We start from the raw sequence: 22,623 nt of genomic DNA on the forward strand, positions 1-22,623 counted from the left end.
TTCCCCATCTCTGTCTCCCACCTCTCCCCCCCCCACGTCTCCTTCCCCACCCCCCTCTCCCACATCTATGTCTCCCCCTCTACCCCTCTCCCCCATCTCTCCCTCCACCTCTCTATCTCCTCTCTCCTCCCCCCCACCCCTCCCCAGTTCCGGGAGTTGAGGGAGGTGAGCTCCCGCTACCAGACGCTCCTGTCCACACGTGATGCGCTGCTGCGGCTGGTGCAGGAGAGACAGGAGGAGGTGAAGAGCCAGCGGGGGCAGCTGGCCCGCTTCATGGAGGTGAAGAATGACGAGCTGCTCTCTTTCAACAACCAGCTAGCGATCCTGCAGGGCAGGCTGGAGGCTGCGCAGGCCCGGGCTCTGTACTGGGTGAGCCTTTGAACCCCTGACCATTGGGAATTATATCAGAATTGGTGGGTTCGCAGGCAGACATGTCAAGACATGGGTGTCATGACCATAGAACATTATGGCACTGAAAGAGGCCCACTCGGCCTCTCTAGTCTGTGCTGAATTATTTTTCTCCCTCGTCCCGCTGACCTGCACCCAGTCCATATCCCTCCGTACCCCTCCCATCCATGTACCTGTCTGAATTCTTCTTAACTGTTAAAATCGAGCCCACATTCACCACCTCAGCTCGTTCCACACTCCCACTGCTCTCTGGGTCAGCACAACATTGAGGGCCGAAGGGCTGTATTGAGCTGTAGTGTTCGATAATCTATATTCAAACACATACTCCTTATTCCCTGCAGCAACAGGGTGTGGGTGGGTTGCGTCTTTCTGAAAGCATCGATCTATCACCATATAGGTTCTATGGCCCGGCCAAAGTGCACACCTTGCCTGCAATGTCCACAGTGGTGACATGGCGTAGAGTGATGTCCAGGCTGCGACAGGACATGGGGAGAAGGGGAGAGAGAGAGGTGGGAGGAGAAGGTGCAGAGGAAGGGGGAGAGAGGGCAGAGAGAGAGGTAGGGGTGGGATATGGTAAAGGAGAGGGAGGAGAGAAGGAGGAGAGGGGGTGAGAGAGGGAGAGGGGGGTGAGAGAGGGAGAGCAGGCGAGAGAGAGGCAGGAGAGGGAGGGGGAGAGAGTTGGGAGGGGTAGAGATGTGGAGAGATGGGAGGGGGTGAGGGGGAGAGAGATGGGAGGGGGTGAGAGGTGGAGCGAGATGGGAGGGGTGTGAGCGAGATGGGAGGGGGTGAGCGAGATGGGAGGGGGGTGAGCGAGATGGGAGGGGGTGAGCGAGATGGGAGGGGGTGAGCGAGATGGGAGGGGGTGAGCGAGATGGGAGGGGGTGAGCGAGATGGGAGGGGTGAGCGAGATGGGAGGGGGTGAGCAAGATAGGAGGGGATGAGGGGGAGAGAGATGGGGAATGTGCAAACTGTTTGCACGAGGTGGGGTTTTATATGGTCCTGAGCTGGGCGTCTGGCTGCTGCAGGTGTGAAGTGAGCCGACGGTAAGGGGTGCACTCCTGGGGGTTGCCCCACCTCTCCCACCCCCCACCCCCAGAATGCAGAATTCCTTCACTACATGCAGTCGGTCTATGACGATCTCTCCGGTGCCCCTCGACCTGCCAAGTGAGGCTCGGAGAGGTCAGGGTTCACCACACACCTTCCCCCCACTTCCCCTCCCCCCTCTCCCAACCCCTTCCCGTCTTCCTCCCCTCTTCCCCCTCTCCCCTCACTGGCAGGTGATGCAAATTCTGGCGAGGTTTCAGACAGGGGAAGTTTTGCAATCCATGAAAACAGCCCTTGGTGACAATGAAACAGGCCTGTAGTGGGTGAGTCTCTGACCTCTGACCCCTGGACGCGGGCTAGACCCCAAACCCCGGACTCTGCACAGGCCTAGATTGTCCCCTTCCATCTGGACCCCTGACCTTCAAAGTTTGCCTCACGTCACTGACACCCCTGATCCCCAGCCTGCCCTCTGACCTTTGAATCCCGAGTCTTCACTATCCTGATAGGGGAGGGATCTTCTCCTTCAATCCATGTGACCTGTTGTTGATCTCCACCACCTCCCCACCCACCCAGGACACCACGTGGACCCATATCCAGAACACGGCGGCCAAGAGGACGTTGGTCCCTGGGGACGGTAAAGATGGCCGCCCTCAATCTGTACCACATGGTCGTGGCTTACCTTGGCGAGGAGCCCTCCATCCCTGCGGAGCACACCCTGCAGCAGTTCCGGAAGGTGGGGGAGAGAGAGGGGGAGGGGTGAGAGAGAGATGGAGGGGAGAGAGAAGGAGTGGAAAGGGGGGAACAGGACATTGAATGGGGTAGAGAGAGTGGGAGGACTGTTGAGAAAGGGGTAGAAAGCGAGTGGAGATAGGGTTGAGGGGGGAGGGTCAAGGAGAGAGAGACAGTGGAAGGGAGAAATGGTAGGGAGAGGGGCGAAGAAGACGGGAGGATAGAGGAGCAGAAGAGAGGAGGGGACAGGAAGGAGGATGAGAGGCCCACTACAAACAGGTATGAGACCCTTGGGTAGTGCGAAGTGAGGGGGTGATGGAGGAAGGGGGTCACAAGGGAAAGTATTCACATTGAATTCAGCTGATGATTCTATTTTCTCTCTCCCTTCTCCCTCTCCCCCCCTCTCTGTTTCTCTCTCCCCTCTCTCTTCCTCTCCCCCTCTCTCTCTTCCTCCTCTCTGGCCCTCTCTCTTCCATCTCCCCCCTCTTTTCCCCCACCTCTCCCTCCCCCCACCTCTCCCTCCCCCCACCTCTCCCTCCCCCCACCTCTCCCTCCCCCCACCCCCAGATCGCAGAATTCCTTCACTACATGCAGTCGGTCTATGACGATCTCTCCGGTGCCCCTCGACCTGCCAAGTGAGGCTCGGAGAGGTCAGGGTTCACCACACACCTTCCCCCCACTTCCCCTCCCCCCTCTTCCAACCCCCTTCCCGTCTTCCTCCCCTCTTCCCCCTCTCCCTCCCATCTCTTCTTCCCTCTCCCTCATTGCTCCCTTTCACCGCCTCAGCCCATTATTAAAGTATTTTCACTCGCCGACACTTAAGTTCCATTCCCTCTTGAGGAGTTAGGAGGAGAGGGAGTGGGCTAGGGGCGGAGGGTGAGGTGGGAAAGGGTGAGGGAGGAGCTAGTGTCCAGCTCACACCGCCTGTCTGCAGTGAGGACCGGTGTGTTGTCAGTATGAACCAAGGGCTTCCCGATCGCGTCGGAGGTTCGGATCTGGTCCTGCCAATGGATCGAGTGGCCATTCCGCGCGGGAGGCGAATCCACGGATGTTTGGCATCTCCATCTTTCTCCTGTGTCGCAAGGCGGCACCAATGGACGCCCCTTTGTCCACCTTGTGTCTTGCGCCAGGCAAAAGGCAGGTCCATGGACGATACATGACAATAAACCAGGGGTGGTCAAGCCACGGCTGGCGAGCCACATGTGGTGATTTGGCACATAATGTGCGGCTTGCCGCGATGTGTTGGCGGAGATGGGAATTGTACGGGAGTTCCCAATGCCCCACCCACGGACTCTCGTCAATCCGAGCTCCTGAAGCCAAGAATGACGCTGGTACTCAGTGCAGCCAAAGGCAGAACGTGCGTGTAATTGTTGTCATGCGCGCTTCTTCAAAGTAAATTTAGACATGCAGCACGGTAACTGGCCCTTCCGGCCCATGTCCCCGTGCCGCCCAGTTTACCCACACCCTCTGGGACGTTTTGAATGGTGGGAGGAAACCAGAGCCTCCCGGGAAAACCCATGCAGATACAGGGAGAAAGTACAAACACCTCACAGGCAGCGCAGGACTCGAACCCGAGTTCCTGTCGCTGGCGCTGGAAAGGCGTGGCGCTCACCATGATTATTTAAACTAATGCAAACACGAAGATATATCAGTACGTGGATCTACATCACAAAGTTTATATCATTGGTAACAAAATATGCAAATGGATGGGATTTCTTTTTTCAATGTCTTGTGGTTCTCAAACACCTGAAGTTTATCAAATGTGGCTGATACTTTGAACAGGTTGAAGCCAGTCCTGGTGTCAAGGAATCTTGAATCTTGATCCTGAATATGCTAGAGCACTGGAGAAACTTTGCCAGTCTCGCGGTGCCCAGAGGAGGAAGGGGGAAGGGGGAGGATCACAGTCTCACAGCCAAGAGACCAGAGGTGGACAAGGATAGAAGGATAGGAGAGGAAAAGGTACTGAGTTACAGGGAAAGGTTTAAACAGTTTGGGACTTTATTCCTGGAGGAAAGGATGTTGCCCGGACTCCAGGAACTGAATTACAGGGAAAGGTTAAACAGGTTGGGGCTTTATTCCCTGGAATGTAGAAGAATGAGGGGAGATTTGATGGAGGATGTTGCCAGGACTCCAGGAACTGAGTTACAGGGAAAGGTTAAATAAGTTAGGACTTTATTCCCTCCTCTCCCCTAGCCTATTTATTCAGGAACCTGCCCAGTATCTGCCCAAGCCTTGATGGAGGGCTCCAGCCCGAAATGTCAGTGATACAGTTTCACCTCCTCCGGGTGCAGCGAGACCAGCTGGGTTTCTCCCATCTTATTGTGTTTCCATCATGAAAAACTGTGCGTGGAATATTCAGCCACAGACTAGAAGGGCCGGAGGGGCCTGTTTCTGTGCTGCAATATTCTATGGTTCTAAGACTGCCCTGAAATGAGGGGGACCGATATATTTTAAAAATGCCGTAATTTCTTCATGGTCAAACCAAAATTTATGCAAATATCTTTGAATAATTTCTGGGGCATGCACTTGAGTCACTTCAAATTTAATCTGTGGAGTGGAGAGGCAAGTAAAGGAAAAAAAAAATGTCTTTGTCCTAAACATTATGGAGGTAGCTATATCCATTGAAAATGCTGGCAAAGTCTTCTGATGTTGTCTGTCCACAGCATCCACATCGCTGGTTCAGTGTTCCTCTCCAGGGTGGGTGCTGGTGGGAGGGAAGACGAGTGGCAGCAGGAGGGAGAGGTCCATTCCATTCCACTGAGACATCTGGCCCTTTGCTCTTCAGGGTTTGTCTTTCCCATAATATCAGAGGGGGCTGGGAGCGAACAGTCTTGGCCTCAAATCTGGAGATGGGTGGTGGGGGGGGGGGGGGGTTGGTGATGAGATGGATGGATGGTCTGCTCAGGAAGAGTCCTCTTCAGGAGGAGCCAGGGCGGGATGGTTCAAGGGCTCAGAACTGGGTCCCTGATTACCTTCATCCACCATGTCCTTGTAACGCCTCTTGAAAAAGCCGACCTAATGTGGAAGACTTGAAGATTAATGGAGGGTGAAGGTGACACAAGATGGTGGTGGGGGTCAACGTCAGTGGGGATACAGTCCGTACCCCTGGGAGCTGGGGGAAGAGGGATCACTGACGGAGGGGTGATTAACATCAGTGACCCAGTGGGGAGGGGTCACTGAGGGGGGGTTTAATGTCAGTGACTCCACGGGGAGAGGGGCCACTGAGGGAGGGAAGGGGTGTGAACATCAATGACCCCTGGGGAGAGGAGTCACTGACGGATGGAGGAGGGGATTAACATCAGTGACCCCAGGGGAGAGGGGTCACTGAGGGAGGGGGGAATTAATGTCAGTGACCCTGGGGGGATGGTGAGGGGTCACTGAGAGAGGGGAGGGTTAACATCAGTGATCCCGGAGGTAGATGGGTCACTGAGGGGGGGGGGGGGGGGTTAACGTCAGTGACCTTGCGGGGCTGGAGAGGGTTGAAAGGGATGGTGCGAGGGAAGGGTGGGCAGGGGGAATGAATTTTCTCTGCCAAACCTGACCTTGTTGAAGATGACAGCCATGAGGAGCAGGAGAACGAAACCCCCCACAGACCCTCCAACAATGTAAGGTATGTGATCGATCTCCTTCACCAAGTCGATGTGTGTGATCATCTGAGGAGAGATGGGGATACGTTCGAGCATTTCAAAATAACAGCCTTCTGTCCAAATCTCCCAACTGTGGTGGTTCCACCTGCCACTGCCCAGAGACCCCAATGTCACAGAAACCTGCCCTTCGAGTCCGTGCCAAGCCCACGGGTCACAATGATAGAACTACAGATCACTATAGCACAGAAATAGGCCCCTTTGGCCCTTCCAGTCTGTGCCGAACCATTTTTCTGCTTTTTCCCACTGACCTGCCCCTAATCCATACACCTCCCATTCATGTACCCGTCCAAATTCCTCTTCAATGTTAAAATCGAGCCTGCATTCACCCCTTCAGCTCATTCCACACCCCCACCATGTAAGGAAGTTCCCCTGAAACTTTTCCCCTTTTACCCATGTCCTCTGGTTTGGATCACACCCACCCTCAGTTGGAAAAGCCGGGCTACATTTACTCTGTCACCCTCATCATTTAAAACCCTCCATCAAATCTCCCCTCATTCACCACTCCAGGGAATAAAGTCTAAACCTGTTTAACCTTTCCCTGTAACTCAGTTCCTGAAGTCTGGGCAACATCCTAGTAAATCTTTTCTGTATCTTTCTATCTTATTGAGATCTTTCCTGTAGTTCGGTGACAAAACTGCACACAATGCTCCAAATATGGCCTCACCAATGTCTTGAACAACTTTATCATATCATTCCAACTCCTGTATTCAATACTTTGATTTATGAAGGCCAATGTGCCAAAAGCTCTCTTTACAATCCTGTCCACCTGTGATGTCACTTTCAGGGAATTATGTCTCTGTATTCCCAGATCCCTCTGTTCTACTGCACTTCTCAGTGCCTGACCGTTCACCATGGACGTCCTTTCTTGCTTTGTCCTTTCAAAATACATTACCTCACACTTCTCTGCATTAAATTCCATCGGCCATTTTCCCAGCTGGTCCAGATCCCTCTGTAAGCTTTGAAAACCTCCTCGCTGACCACAATGCCTCCAGTCATAGTGTCACTAATCTAATCCAGTGCTATCGACCTACTACCTATCTGTACACTTTAAACTTCTCGTTACTGATTCCCTGACTCAGGGGAAAAAACAGAGAAGATGACCGGATGGGGGTTACAGAGACAGGGAGGGTTGTAGAGGACCGGATGGAGTTACAGAGCAGGGAGGGGTGTAGAGGACCGGATGGAATTTCAGAGACAGGGAGGGATGTAAGGGACCAGAGGGGGTTACAGAGACAGGGAAGGATGTAGGGGACTGGTTGGGGTTACAGAGACAGGGAAGGATGTAGGGGACTGGTTGGGGTAACAGAGACAGGAAGGGTGTAGGGGACTGGTTGGGGTTACAGAGACAGGGAGGGGTGTAGAGGACCGGATGAGTTACAGAGACAGGGAGGGATGTAAGGGACCAGAGGGGGTTACAGAGACAGTGAGGGTTATTGGGGACCAATGAGAAGTTACAGAGACAGGGAGGGGGGTGTAGGGGACCAGAGGGGGCTACAGAGACAGGGAGGGGTGTAGGGGACCAGATGGGTTCCTACAAGGATGAGGTTGGAGGTGTAACCTCAAGTGCAGGGATTTTGCTGGTCTAGAAATGAATACACACATTTGCTCGAAGTAGAATCTCTTCTTGTTTCAGCTGTAAATACCTCGTCTTGTCAAAGTCCAGATTCACCGAACTTTGGATTGTGTACTGTCCCGTTCCATTCTGGAAGAGATTGCACAGCAAAAAGATGCATGAGAGGAATAACCCCCACACACACCTCAGCTGTGACTATGACAGGGAGGGGTTGGGGACCAGAGGGGGTTACAGACAGGGAGGGGTGTAGGGGATTGGAGGGGGTTACAAGTAAAGCAGGGGTTTGGGGGACCGAAGTGTGAGGGGGGTGGTGGTTGAAACAGGGGAGGGGTGGGTTTGAAACAGGGAGGGGTGTTGGGGACCAAGAGGGGATTATAGAGACAGGAATAGGTGTAGGGGACCGGAGGTGGTTAGAGACGGGGGGGGGGGGGAGGTGTAGGGAACCAGAGGGGGTTTACAGAGACAGGGAGGGGTGTCGGGGATGGGAAGGGGTGTAGGGGACCAGATTGGTTACAGAGACAGGGAAAAGTGTAGGGACTCCTTTCTTCTCGCCCTGTACCTGGTTCAGGACCTTGGCGATCATTTTGCCTCGGAGCACGAAGGTGAGGGTTGGATAGACGTCTGAGGTGGAACACAGTGCATCGGACCACCCCCTCGTCTATCTCATCAAAGTCCTATGGGGATGGACGGGACACGATCAAGAGTCACTCACAGATTCACCCTCCTCCCTATGCCTGGAGTCACTGACCCAGCCTCTCCCACTTCTCTCTCTTCCTCCCATCTCTCTCTCTCCCTCCTCTCTCCTCTCACTTCTGCCTCCTCTCTCTCTCCCTTTCTCTCCCTCTTTACTCCCCCTTCCCCCTCTTTCCCCCTTTCATTTCCCCAAAGAGACTCTCCACAATACTCGATGTTCCCCTCCTAACGAACCCTGACTTCTCCCCATGACATCTGACCCTTACCTGGTCCGCTGGGATCTGAGAGGAGTTGGCACCCTGGCCTTGACTTCTGACCTTTGATTCTGACAGACAATGGATAGTGATTGGCTGCCTTTCTCCTGGTGGTTGAAATGGGAACATGACTTATGGCTCCCTTCCTCCTCATTGTCCCCTCCCTCTCCCCTCATCGTCCCCTCCCTCCCTCCCTCCTCATCGTCCCCTCCCCCCTCCCTCCTCACCGTCCCCTCCCTCCCTCACCATTCTCTCCCTCCCTCCTCACTGTCCCCTCACCTCAGTGAGGAGACTTTACCATCCCAGAGGAAGAAATCCGATCCGTGTCCAAATCGGAATGAGACAGAGATAGGGAGAGACTCACGGCCATAGTTTAGGATCTGTGGGTTGGAAATGAGGGTGTGAGAGAGACGGGAGATGAGGGGGGAGATTTGGGGGGGAGAGATAGGGGAAATAGTGGAGGAGAAGAGGGGGGAGACAGAAGGGGAAGGAGTAGGGGAGAGAGGGGGGCAAGAGAGGGGAGAGGGGGAAAGAGAGAAGGAGATGGGGAGAGGGGGGGGAGAGAGGGAGTGGGCGGGGAGAGTCTGGAAGAAGGAAAGGGAATGGGAGAGGGGGCAGTGGTAGGGGAGGGTGATGGGGAGAAGGGGGAGTGGTAGGGGAGGAGAGGGGGTGAGTGGTAGGGGAGGGAATAGGAGGGGTGAGAGAGGGAGAGGTGGAGTGAGGGTGGTTACCTGATATCGGTGCGTGATTTCTTGATCTGCTGTTGAGCCAAGGGAGAGAGGTGACATAACCCACAGACTTCACACTGCAGACAGATGGAGGGATGTGAGGTGTCTGCTCGCTGGGATGGGGAGCGGGACAGGGAGAGGCAGGGAAGGAAGGGATATTGGGAGGGAGGGGATGGAGGGAGTGAGGAAGGGGGTGCATATGGAGGGTTGGAGGGGACAGTGGAAGGGGTGAGTATGGAGGGAAGGAGGGGACAGAGAAAAGGTGTATGGACAGAAGGAGGGGACGGAGGAAGAGGCGAGTATGGAGGGAAGGAGGGGATGGAGGAAGGTGGTGAGTATGGACAGAAGGAGGAGACAGAGAGAAGGAGGAGACGGAGGAAGAGGCGAGTACGGAGGGAAGGAGGGGACAGAGGAATAGGCGAGTATGGAGAGGGACAAAGGGAAAGGGGATGGAGAAGGAGTGAGTACAGAGGGAAGGGGGATGGGAGAAGGAGGGGATGGAGGAAGGGGTGAGTACGGAGGGAAGGAGGGGATGGAGGGAAGGGGTGGATGGAGAAAGGGGTGGGGAAGGAGGGGATGGAGGAATGTGTGAGTATGGACAGAAGGAGGGGACAGAGAGAAGGAGGAGACGGAGGAAGAGGCGAGTACGGAGGGAAGGAGGGGACAGAGGAATAGGCGAGTATGGAGGGGACAAAGGGAAAGGGGATGGAGGAAGGAGTGAATACAGAGGGAAGGGGGATGGAGAAGGAGGGGACGGAGGACAGGGTGAGTACGTGAGGGAAGGAGGGATGGAGGGAAGGGGTGGATGGAGAAAGGGGTGAGTACAGAGGAAAGGAGGGGACGGAGGGAAGGAGAGGATGGATGATGGAGGAAGGTGTGAGTATGGACAGAAGAAGGGGACAGAGAGAAGGAGGAGACGGAGGAAGAGGCGAGTACGGAGGGAAGGAGGGGACAGAGGAATAGGCGAGTATGGAGGGGACAAAGGGAAAGGGGATGGAGGAAGGAGTGAGTACAGAGGGAAGGGGGGATGGGAGAAGGAGGGGAAGGAGGAAGGGGTGAGTACAGAGGGAAGGAGGGATGGAGGGAAGGGGTGGACGGAGAAAGGGGGTGAGTACAGAGGAAAGGAGGGGACGGAGGGAAGGAGGGGACAGAGGAAGAGGTGAGAACAGAGGGAAGGAGGGTACAGAGGGAATGAGTGGATGGAGGAAGGGGTGAGTATGGACAGAAAGAGAGGACAGATGGAGGGAGGGGACTGAGGAAGGGATGGAGGGAGGGGCAAGTGAGGAGGGAAGGAGGGGATGAAGGAAGGGGCGAGTACAGAGGGAAGGAGGGGACAAAGGCAGGCACGAATACAGAGAGAAGGAGTTGGAGGGAAGGAAGGAGGGGATGGAGGAAGGGGGAGTATGGAGTAAAGGAGTTGATGGAGGGAAGGAATGGATGGAGGAAATGGATGGAGGAAGGGGCGAGTACAGATGGAAAGGGGATGGAGGAAGGGGTGAGTATGGAGGGAAAGAGGAAGGGGTGAGTACAGAGGGAGGGAATGGATGGAGGAAGGGGTGACCATGGAGGGAAGGAGGGGACAGAGGAAGGGGCGAGTATGGAGGGAAGGAGGGGATGGAGGAAAGCGGCGTACGGAGGGAAGGAGTGGACGGAGGAAGAGAAGGAGGGCAAGGAGGAAGGAGTGGGGGTGGGAAGAAGGGGATGGAGGAAGGGGTGAGTACCGAGGAGAAGGAGTGGGTGGAAGAAGGGGTGAATACGGAAAGAAGGAGGGGACAGAGGGAAAGAGTGACGGCGGAAGGGGTGAGGATGGAGGGAAGGAGGGGACAGAGGAAGGGGTGGATGGAGGAAGGAGGGGACGGAGGGAAGTGTGGATGGAGGAAGGAGGGGACAGATGGAAGGGGTGGATGGAGGGAAGGGGTGAACAGGAATGGGAGAGTACTGAGTGAAAGAGTGGACAGAGGAAGAGGAGAGTACAGAGGGAAGGAGGTGGCAGAGGGAGGAAGGAGTGAGTATAGAAGGAATGAGGCTATGGAGGGGACAAAGGAAGGGGTGGATGGAGGAAGGGGTGAGAATGGACGGGGAAGGGGCAAGTATGGAGGAAGGGATGGATGGAGGAAGGGTGAGAATAGAGGGAAGGAGGGGAAGGGGCAAGTATGGAGGGAAGGTGTGGACAGAGGAAGGGGCAAGTATGGAGTGAAGGAGGGACAGAGGGAAGAAGAAGAGGCAAGTACAGAGGAAGGAGTGGACAGAGGAAGGGATGGAAGGAAGGAGGGTTCAGTGGAAGGGGCAAGTATGGATGGAAGGAGGGGACGGATAAATGGGCGAGTACGAAAGGAAGGAGGGGATGGAGTGAAGGAGTTGACAAAGGAAGGGCCGAGTACAGAGGGAAGGGATGGATGGAGGAAGGAGGAGACGGAGGAAGGGGTGAGTATGGAGGAAGGAGGGGAGGAGTTGACAGATGAAGGGGTGAGTATGAAAGGAAGGGGTGGATGGAGGAATGAGGGGATGAGGAAGTGGTGGATGGAGGAAGGGGTAAGTACGGAGGAAGAAGGGGACGGATGGAAGGGGTGGATGGAGGGAAGGAGGGGACAAAGGAAAGAGGTGAGTACAGAGAAAGGGGTGGACAAAGGAAGGAGGGGATGGAGGGAGGGGTGAGTACAGGCGGAGGAGGGGATGGAGGAAGGGGTGAGTTCAAGGGAAGGAGTGGACGGGGGGAAGGAAGTGGACGGGGAAGGAGTGGACGGGGAAGGAGTGGACGGGGAAGGGACGGAGTGGACGGGGAAGGAGTGGACGGGGAAGGAGTGGACGGGGAAGGAGTGGACGGAGGAGGAGTGGACGGGGAAGGAGTGGACGGGGAAGGAGTGGACGGGGAAGGAGTGGACGGGGAAGGAGTGGACGGGGAAGGAGTGGACGGGGAAGGAGTGGACGGGAAGGAGTGGACGGGGAAGGAGTGGACGGGGAAGGAGTGACGGGGAAGGAGTGGACGGGAAGGAGTGGACGGGGAAGGAGTGGACGGGGAAGGAGTGGACGGGGAAGGAGTGGACGGGGAAGGAGTGGACGGGGAAGGAGTGGACGGGGAAGGAGTGGACGGGGAAGGAGTGGACGGGAAGGAGTGGACGGGGAAGGAGTGGACGGGGAAGGAGTGGACGGGGAAGGAGTGGACGGGGAAGGAGTGGACGGGGAAGGGGTGAGTATGGAGGAAGGGTGAGTTCGGAGGAAAGAGGGGATGGAAAGGAGTTGATGGGGAGGGGTGAGCATGGAGGGAATGATTGGACAGAGGAAGGGGTGAGTACGGAGGGAAGGAGTAGATGAAGGAAGGGGTGAGTTTGGATGGAAGGAGGGGATGGAGGGAGGATGGGTTGGAGGGGGGACAGGTAGTATATCTTCTGCTCACTGAGTTGGGTGCTGATGTTTGCTATTACCTGCGGATAGCCAAATTTACTCTGTATCGAACTGTGACATTGAGGGAGATGTTGTTGTCGTGTTGGGTGGATGCTTGTTCATTTTCACTGGATGGAGAGATGGAGAGAGAGGGGGTGAATGAGAGAAAGAGGGGGTTCAGGCTAAGTCAAGAGGCGGAGAGAGTGGGGATAAGAGAGGGGGTATAGAAAGGGAGAAAAGAAGTGTGGGAGAAAGAAAGGAGGAGACAGGTGGGACAGAGGGTTGGGAGAGAAAGGGGGAAGAGAAAGGGCAGAGAGAGAGGGAGCGTGGGAGAAAGAGAGAGGGGTGGGATCAGAGAGGAGGGGTTAGATCTGAGGTGTGCTTCCTCTCTCACCTTGATAAAAGCAGATGGATCAGAAAAGATTCGTTCCATGACTCAGCATCAGAAACATCAAAGGTCACTACAAGTGTAACCTAGAGAGAGAGAGAGAAGATATGACTGGGGTCTCTCCGTTCCTCTCTCTCAGGGGGATATCTGTATACTGACTGGGGTCTCTCTGTCCCTCTCTCTTAGAGGAATATTTGTACACAGACTGGGATCTCTCTGTCCCTCTCTCTTAGAGGGATATTTGTACACTGACTGGGGTCTCTCTGTCCTTCTTCCTCAGGGGGATATCTGTACACTGACCAGGGTCTCTCTGTCCCTCTCTCTCAGGGGGATATCTGTACACTGACTGGGGTCTCTCTGTCCCTCTCTCTTAGAGGGATATTTGTACACTGATGGGGTCTCTCTGTCCCTCTTCCTCAGGGGGATATCTGTACACTGACCGGTCTCTCTGTCCCCCTCTCTTGGGGATATCTGTACACTGACCGGCGTGTCTCCATGCCTCCCTCCCAGGGGGATATCTCTGCATTGATTTCTCACCTTTGTTTGTTCTCGGATAGCAGTGTGACCAACATTACACACTGTACGGGTGGTTGCATTATTTCCCAGTCGGTCCTCACAGATAACTGTGATGGTTCTGTTTGACTGTGAAATACAATTCAATTGTCAGTCAAAACTGATGTGGGAGATAAGGGAGGGAGGGGATGGTGGCGAGGGGCGGTGAGGAGGGAGGGAGGGAGGGCACAGTGAGGAGGGAGGGGATGGTGAGGATGGAGGGAGGGGACGGTAAGGAGGGTTGGAGGGGACGGTGAGGGAGGAGGGTAGGGGTTGTACCTTCACGACGGAGACTTTGCGGAAGGTTATCCCACTGGGACTGTAGATGGAGAGAACGGGCTTGTGACCAATTTCCGCCTGGTTCTCCACAACAGCCGTGACATCCAGCTGAGCTCCTGGCTTCATCACCAGCGTTCCCGAACTGCAGATTGGGAGGTAGGTGTGTGTACAGGCATTCAGAGAGTCCATCCATTCCTTCCTCTGTTCCCATCCCCTCTCCCTCTTCCCCTCCCCCACCTTCCCCTCCCCCACCTTCCCCACCCCCACCTCCCCTCTGCCCCTCCCTCCCCTCTGCCCCTCCCCTCCCTCCCCCTCCCTCCCCCTCCCTCCCCTCTCCCCCCTCCCTCCCCTCTCCCCCTCCCTCCCCTCCAGCATTGTGGGTTGAGGGGTCAGACTCAGAAAGCATGGGGCGTAATTTGAACAGCACCCACCTTATGTGCGCAGACAGTTTCAAGTCTGTAACACATCCACTTGAACTCCTGCAGGGATTCTTGTACGGAATCTGTGGCAGTTCAGAGAGCGTTTAGTTCAGGTGGATTGGATGTCGGGGGAAGAGGGAGCGGGATGGCAAGGAGGGAGAGGGGAGAGATGGAAGGAGAGAGGGTGGAGAGGGAGGGGAGAAGAAAGGAAGGGAGATGGCGAGAGATGGGGAGAGAATGGGGGGGGGGGAGATAGAAGGGAATATAGACAACACTTTTCTTATTCTAATATATCCTCATTTCAGAGGGTCATCTTCCGAGCTACAATATCCCAAATTTTGATCACTTTAATAAATCAAACCTTGTGCTGTTACTTTACGCTGTTTTAATTCATTCATAGACCGGATAAACATTTTGCATAGCTTCGCAACAAGACATTAAAAATGGTGAATAAAGAAGTATTTACTATATGATAGAGATACAAAAGGTACGTGTAGAGATATAAACAGATTTTGAAGAGATACTGTCTTAAAGAGATACAAAAGCATTTAAAGAGATACACATTCAAAGAAAAATTTCTCGTGCTCACACTTCCTTCACATCTTGTAGAATGAGAGCAAGCCAGATGTTCCGACCTATTACATCATAGTTACTAGAAACAATCATTCTCTTAAAGAGACAGACGGAGGGAGTCACGTGATGGAGTAGTGGCCGGACGGTGAACTCCAGCCCTCTCCAGAAAAGTCAAAAAAAACAAAGAAAAACACAAAGGCACAGAAATAAAAGTTAAAGAAAAGTGAGTATAAAGGTCGAAAGAAGATGGCGACAAAAAAAGAAAAATCGAAATCAACGGTAAGAAGAGAGGAAGAGAAGACAACGGAGGAAGAAGGAGAAGGCCTTACCTGTTCGAAGAGGCCCGCGGTGGAGAGAGAAACCTGCTCCCTCAGGTCGGTAGAAAGTGGACTACAAAAATGGCTCGTTGAGCCGAGTAAAAGTGCGCAACCGCGCATGCGCATGAAAAAAAACACACCGACGGGAGGGGTGACCAGCTGGGGAGTCGATCTCCACAGCCGGCAACGACAGCTGCAGAACACCTGCAGCAAGAAGAGAACACAGAAGACAATGAAAACAAGAAAGAAGAGAAGAAAAGGGCAACAAAGAAACAACAGATGGCCAACCCAGAGGAAGAAGAAGAGGAAGAGGAAGAGTACAGTGAAATAGAAGAAGAAGGGAAAGGCAAGATAAAGGATATACTTTCTCTTATTAAAGAATACATGGAGTCATTTAAAGAATGGCAAATACAGGAATTTAATGATTTAAGAAGAAGAATAAACAACACAGAAGAGAAAATGAATAAAATAGATATGACCTTAACAGAAATGGGAAAGAAAATGGACAAGATGGAAGAGCGGGAAGCAGCAGTAGAAATGGAGGTAGAGGACTTAAAAAAGAAATTAGAGGAATCTAATAAAAAAGTTATAGAGACACAAGAACTGTTAGCTCAGAAAATAGATATAATGGAAAATTATAACAGAAGAAATAACATAAAGATAGTGGGCCTGAAGGAAGATGAAGAAGGCAAGAATATGAGAGAGTTTATAAAAGATTGGATCCCTAGGATCCTAGGATGTCCAGAACTACAGCAAGAAATGGAAATAGAAAGGGCACATAGAGCATTGGCCTTTAAACCACAACCACAACAAAAACCAAGATCTATTTTAGTAAAATTCCTCAGATATACTACAAGAGAAAAGGTACTGGAGAAGACCATGGAAAAAGTAAGAGAGGGCAACAAGCCACTGGAGTACAAAGGGCAAAAAATCTTCATTTATCCAGATATAAGTTTTGAACTCCTAAAGAAGAGAAAGGAGTTCAATACAGCAAAGGCGATTTTATGGAAGAAAGGGTATCTTTTCTTTGGCTTCGCGGACGAAGATTTATGGAGGGGGTAAAAAGTCCACGTCAGCTGCAGGCTCGTTTGTGGCTGACAAGTCCGATGCGGGACAGGCAGACACGATTGCAGCGGTTGCAAGGGAAAATTGGTTGGTTGGGGTTGGGTGTTGGGTTTTTCCTCCTTTGCCTTTTGTTCGTGAGGTGGGCTCTGCGGTCTTCTTCAAAGGAGGTTGCTGCCCGCCAAACTGTGAGGCGCCAAGATGCACGGTTTGAGGCGTTATCAGCCCACTGGCGGTGGTCAATGTGGCAGGCACCAAGAGATTTCTTTAGGCAGTCCTTGTACCTTTTCTTTGGTGCACCTCTGTCACGGTGACCAGTGGAGAGCTCGCCATATAACAGGATCTTGGGAAGGCGATGGTCCTCCATTCTGGAGACGTGACCCATCCAGCGCAGCTGGATCTTCAGCAGCGTGGACTCGATGCTGTCGACCTCTGCCATCTCGAGTACTTCGACGTTAGGGGTGTAAGCGCTCCAATGGATGTTGAGGATGGAGCGGAGACAACGCTGGTGGAAGCGTTCTAGGAGCCGTAGGTGGTGCCGGTAGATGACCCATGATTCGGAGCCGAACAGGAGTGTGGGTATGACAACGGCTCTGTATACGCTTATCTTTGTGAGGTTTTTCAGTTGGTTGTTTTTCCAGACTCTTTTGTGTAGTCTTCCAAAGGCGCTATTTGCCTTGGCGAGTCTGTTGTCTATCTCATTGTCGATCCTTGCATCTGATGAAATGGTGCAGCCGAGATTGGTAAACTGGTTGACCGTTTTGAGTTTTGTGTGCCCGATGGAGATGTGGGGGGGCTGGTAGTCATGGTGGGGAGCTGGCTGATGGAGGACCTCAGTTTTCTTCAGGCTGACTTCCAGGCCAAACATTTTGGCAGTTTCCGCAAAGCAGGACGTCAAGCGCTGAAGAGCTGGCTCTGAATGGGCAACTAAAGCGGCATCATCTGCAAAGAGTAGTTCACGGACAAGTTTCTCTTGTGTCTTGGTGCGAGCTTGCAGAAAGGGTATAAATTTATACTAAAGAAAGGGTATAAATTTATACTAAAGCATCCAGCGGTATTGAAAATATTTATTCCAGAACAACAAAACAGACTAAAGTAAGAAAAACAGAATATAAAGCTAGAATACTATCGGACCATTCACCCTTAATATTGACAGTAAAGCTAGAGGACATCCCTCCAAGAATGTATAGATGGAGATTAAACCCCATGTTACTTAAAAGGCAGGATTTTAGAGAATTTATTGAAAAACAAATAAAAATGTATTTTGAAATAAATACGGAATCAGTGGAAGATAAGTTTATACTATGGGATGTAATGAAAGCATTCATTAGAGGGCAAATAATAAGTTATGTAACCAAGATGAAGAAGGACTATAATCAGGAAACAGAGCAGTTGGAAAGGGAAATAGTAAATATAGAAAAAAATTAGCAATGAAGGAAGATACAACTAAAAGAAGAGAATTGGCAGATAAAAAAATAAAATATGAAACACTACAAACATATAAGGTGGAGAAGAATATAATGAAGACAAAACAGAAATATTATGAACTGGGTGAAAAAACGCACAAAATCCTAGCATGGCAGCTTAAGACAGAACAAGCTAAGAAAATGGTATTGGCATCAAGGAAAAAAGACAAACAAATTACATATAATCCAAAAGAAATTAAGGAAAACTTTAGAGAATTCTATGAACAATTATACCGAACTGAAAACGAAGGGAAAGAAGGGAAAATAGATGAATTTCTGACTAAAATTGAACTACCAAAACTACAAATAGAGGAACAAAATAAATTAACAGAACCATTTGGAATAGTAGAAATACAAGAGATAATAAAAAAATTACCAAATAATAAGACACCAGGAGAGGATGGATTCCCAATAGAATTCTACAAAACATTTAAAGACTTATTAATTCCGCCCCTCCTGGATGTAATCAACCAGATTGATGAAACACAAAGCTTACCAGATTCATGTAAAACAGCAATAATTACAGTAATACTAAAGCAAGGGAAAGATCCACTCTCACCAGCGTCATATAGACCAATATCTTTACTAAACACAGATTATAAGATAATAGCTAAACTATTAGCAAACAGATTAGCAGAGCATGTACCGAAAATGGTAAATTTAGACCAAACTGGATTTATCAAAAAAAGACGCACAACAGACAATATTTGTAAATTTATTAACTTAATTCATGCAGTAGAAGGAAATAAAGCACCTACAGTAGCAGTTGCTTTAGACGCAGAGAAGGCCTTTGACAGAGTAGAATGGAATTATTTGTTCAAAGTATTGCAAAAATTCAATTTACCGGAGAAGTATGCATTATATAAGGGACCGTTAGCGAAAGTGACAGTAAATGGACATGTATCAAAGCAATTTAACTTAAGCAGGTCAACGCGGCAGGGATGCCCACTATCCCCTTTATTGTTTGCGTTAGCTATAGAACCACTAGCAGAATTGATAAGAATAGATAATAATATAAAAGGAATAAAAATAAAAGACAAGGAATATAAAATCAGTCTATTGGCGGATGATGTTATAGTGTACTTAACAGAACCAGAACTATCAATAAAAGAATTATATAAGAAATTGAAGGAATATGGAGAAGTGTCGGGTTACAAGATAAACGTAAATAAAAGTGAAGCAATGCCTATGAATAATGCGGATTTCTCAAAATTTAAGAAGGAATCTCCATTTAGATGGCAAATGCAGACAATAAGATACCTAGGTGTACAAATAAACAAAAATCTCGGCCAACTATATAAACTCAATTATTATCCACTAATGAAAAAATTACAGGACGATTTAGAGCATTGGAAAGATTTACCACTAACACTAATAGGAAGGATAAACTGTATTAAAATGAACATTTTTCCAAGGATATTATACTTATTTCAGGCATTGCCAATACAACTGACAGAAAAATTCTTCAAGGAGTTGAAGAAAATAATAAGGAAATTTTTATGGAGAGGGGGGAAACCGAGGATAGCACTAGATAAATTAACAGAATGGTATAAACAAGGAGGCTTACAACTGCCAAACTTTAAAAATTATTATAGAGCCGCACAATTAAGATACCTATCAGATTTTTATCAAACAAGGGAAAAACCAGACTGGACGAGATTAGAATTAGATAAAATAGGGGAAAAGATACCTGAACACATATATAAATGGGATGAAAAATTGGTACAACATAGAAGTTCTCCAGTATTACATCATCTCCTCAATATTTGGAAGAAGATTCATGTAGAAAGAAATAAAACAAATTATCAATTACCAAAACTAATATTGACGCAAAACAAGTTACTCCCTTTTACAAGAGATAACCTTTCCTTTAGAGAATGGGAAAAAAATGGGATTAAAAGAATAGAAAATTGTTTTTCAGGAAATAGATTCTTATCCTTTGAACAAATGAAAGATAAGTACAATATAACTCAAGATACAGCGCTGGCATATTACCAATTGAGATCCTACTTGAAGGATAAATTAGGAAGCAGTTTGAGTTTGCCAGAGGCAAGTAACCTTGAATATGTGATTACAGATACAATGATAATCAAAAGATTTATAACAAATATGTATATTAAACTGCAAGAAAAGGAGAATGAGGAAACAAATGGTAAAACTAAACAAAAATGGGAACAAGATTTAAATATAAAGATAAAAAAGGAAACATGGGAGAAATTATGTTCTGGAACGATGAGAAATACAATAAATACGAGGCTACGTATGATACAATGTAACTGGATACACAGTCTATACATTACACCTCAAAAGTTAAATAAGTGGGACCCAACAGTATCTGATAGATGTTTTCGATGTAAAAAAGAAATGGGAACAACAATTCATGCAATCTGAACATGATATTAAATAAAATAACAGAAAACAATATACCAAAGAATCCAGAGATCTTTCTCCTAAGTAACATAAAAAACAAAGAATTTGGAATTGATTTGGAGGATGCACAAAAAAGATTTGTTAAGATAGCTCTAGCCGTAGCAAAAAAATGTATTATGTCAACCTGGAAATTGGAAGATAATTTGAAAATACAACAATGGTATATAGAAATGAATAAATGTATTCCATTAGAAAAAATAACATATAGTTTAAGAAATAATATTGAAATATTCGAACAAATATGGGAGCCTTACATTAAATACAATAACGAAAACCTACCGGGGACAATCATTACCTAAGTTGATGGAAGGAGAAGGAAAGAAAAGAATGGACTCAGTAGAATTTCTGGTGTATTTTTGTTGAGTGACAACATTGTCTGACTGGTTTAATGTATCCTAGATTGTATACCTTAAATGGATGGGGGGGGCGGGGGTGGGGGGGTGGGTTGGGAGGAGGGAGGTGGGGGGGGAGAAAATGTCACTGTATATGTGTGAAAAGGAAAAAGTGTGTATCATGGCTAAGCTAATGTGATTTATGGTGTGAAAAATAAAAAAATTAAAAAAAGAGACAGACAGAAAATTAACTAAAAACACAAGGTTTTATCTTTACATTCCAGCCCCTAATTATGATCATAGACATTATTGGCTAATATATAATAATTTCTATTACAGATGCACAAAGTAAATATAGTAAGTATAGAAATCAAAACTTTCAGCTTCCTGTAAAAAGCAGGTTTTAGTAATAGGTTGATTTAAGTCTTGGTTTTAATCTACACTTGCTGAACGACACCTTTCTTGTCCGGAACTGTATCCACAATTCTCCCCAGCAACTGAGAATTTCTTGGTGCAGAATCGTCCATGATCATAACAATGTCTCCACATACAAAACTGCATTTAGCTTTAGATCATTTTTGTCATTCTTGTAATAACAAAAGATATTCTTTAATCCATCTTTTCCAAAAATAAATTGCACTTCTTTCCATCTGCGTCTTGCAAAGATATCTTCTTTTTGAAATCGGCCTGTTTTCTCAAGTATATGTCGGACAATCAAATCTGAAACATGAAATTCCTTCGCTAATATAATTGGATGTTTCACTTCTGGTATTATTGCTTTTTCCATCCTTCCTGCTGCTCTCAATACATCATTTACCAGAATAGGATTTAACTTGGAAACACGACTTGTTTTTGTAGCATCCAGATCCTTCTTCAATTTTGATATCTCGTTACCAAACACCTTTTTCCAACAAAAATGAATGATGTCCAATTCAGCATTTGCCAACTCGTCAATTGTTAGGTAATGGCTCTTTTGAGCCTTCAGATTCTCTTTCTTGATACGATTTAAAAGCATAATTTTTAACCTAAGAATCCATGCTACTGCCTTCTTCAATGAAACCATGAAGAGTGATAGCAAATTAATTGAGTGATCAGATAATTTTCATTGGATATTTGAATAGTATTTACATTAATCTTTTGGATTTCCAGATTGTCCATTGAAATTTCTTTTAACTCTTCAGGATTTTGAGGCCAATCTTCTTGAGATTGTGAAAGAAATTGAGGACCGGACTCCCATGTGTTGGCTTTTTTCAATAACGATTAAACTTTTGATCCACTCTTTTAACATATTTCCACTGATTAACATGTGAAACCTTCTTGATCTCATTAACTCTGTTCTTCACAAAGGTATGAAACCTTGTGGTTTTGTTATTCATGATTTAAGCACTGAATTGTATTATCAGTTCAAAACACAGAATCTGCTAACCCCATCTGTAATTCTCTTCTCAACACAGGGTCCATTTTGCTCGTCATAGTAGCTGCCGTTGATTCCACTCGAGATACGGTGACTGGCTTTAATGGAACCGCTTTGGCTTTCCCCATTATAAATCCACAATGTACTTGCTCTTGATTATTTTGCAGAACTAAATAACTGGCAGAAACAAAACCACCTTCACTTGCACCAGCAAAGTGATGTAACTGAGCAAATGTGGCAATTCCAAAGTCTGTGGGTTTCCAACATCTGTCGACTTCAACATTTTCTAACATTTTTAGACTCTCCATCCAATTTATTCAATCTTGTGTGGTGGAATCTGGTTTAGCTTCATCCCATTCTGATTTTCTTCAGCACAATTCCTGCAGAATTTTCCTGGTTATTAATACTACCAGTGCCAATATACCCAAAGGATTGAAAAAATACCACTTCTTGTTAAAGGCCATTCTTTCAAAACAATTTCTGAATTTGAAAACATTGCACGTTGCACCCCTAGAATTCTTTCAACAGGTAGAACGTCACAATCCCAATCAAGATGTTTTATCTCCTTTACTCTGTCTGCCTCGGAAATAACAGCCAATACGTCTCGACTGTGCCTTATCCATTTCTTAAGGAAGAAACCTCCTTTATTACTGATCTCTTCTCACTCATGATAAAGATCTATTGCTTCTTCTTCTGAAGCCATTGAAGTGAGACCATCATCAACAAGGAATTTGTTTCTGATGATACTTACAGCTTGAGAACTAAGTTGCTCTTCATTATCTTCAGCTCGTTTCCTGAGAGCAAAATTTGCACATCTCAGTGTTGAAGTTGCTCCAAGTAAATGAACAGTTATTCTGTATTCAATCATATCTTTACTGTCATTGCCATTAGGCCACCATAACAATCGTAGAAAATCACAATCTTCTGATGGTAC

General features: G+C 48.6%; 2 protein-coding genes across 2 annotated transcripts in view; one reads left to right on the forward strand and one right to left on the reverse strand.

The window, feature by feature from the left end:
- Window positions 1–54: 54 nt before the first annotated feature.
- On the forward strand, window positions 55–2,998 carry LOC138756773 (coiled-coil domain-containing protein 42-like; the record flags this gene model as incomplete). Its single annotated transcript, XM_069923160.1, is given in 4 exon segments — window positions 55–369; window positions 2,026–2,076; window positions 2,078–2,185; window positions 2,749–2,998. Coding segments are annotated over 4 exon segments (546 nt in total), but the record flags the coding sequence as incomplete, so codon positions are not given.
- Window positions 2,999–4,707: 1,709 nt separating this feature from the next.
- LOC138758264 (integrin alpha-L-like) overlaps window positions 4,708–22,623 on the reverse strand; it is a 54,036-nt gene continuing 36,120 nt past the window's right edge. The window contains exons 4-12 of the mRNA XM_069926948.1: window positions 14,108–14,178; window positions 13,677–13,818; window positions 13,383–13,487; window positions 12,852–12,931; window positions 12,499–12,585; window positions 9,080–9,153; window positions 7,429–7,530; window positions 5,724–5,834; window positions 4,708–5,196 (exon numbers count right to left, since the gene is read on the reverse strand). Of these exons, the coding sequence (XP_069783049.1) occupies window positions 7,481–7,530; window positions 9,080–9,153; window positions 12,499–12,585; window positions 12,852–12,931; window positions 13,383–13,487; window positions 13,677–13,802 (522 nt within the window). The 5' untranslated portion in view covers window positions 13,803–13,818; window positions 14,108–14,178 and the 3' untranslated portion in view covers window positions 4,708–5,196; window positions 5,724–5,834; window positions 7,429–7,480. The remainder of the gene's footprint in view (window positions 5,197–5,723; window positions 5,835–7,428; window positions 7,531–9,079; window positions 9,154–12,498; window positions 12,586–12,851; window positions 12,932–13,382; window positions 13,488–13,676; window positions 13,819–14,107; window positions 14,179–22,623) is intronic.

Source organism: Narcine bancroftii, chromosome 3 (genome assembly GCF_036971445.1).
Source record: "Narcine bancroftii isolate sNarBan1 chromosome 3, sNarBan1.hap1, whole genome shotgun sequence".
NCBI classification, from domain to species: Eukaryota; Metazoa; Chordata; class Chondrichthyes; order Torpediniformes; family Narcinidae; genus Narcine; species Narcine bancroftii.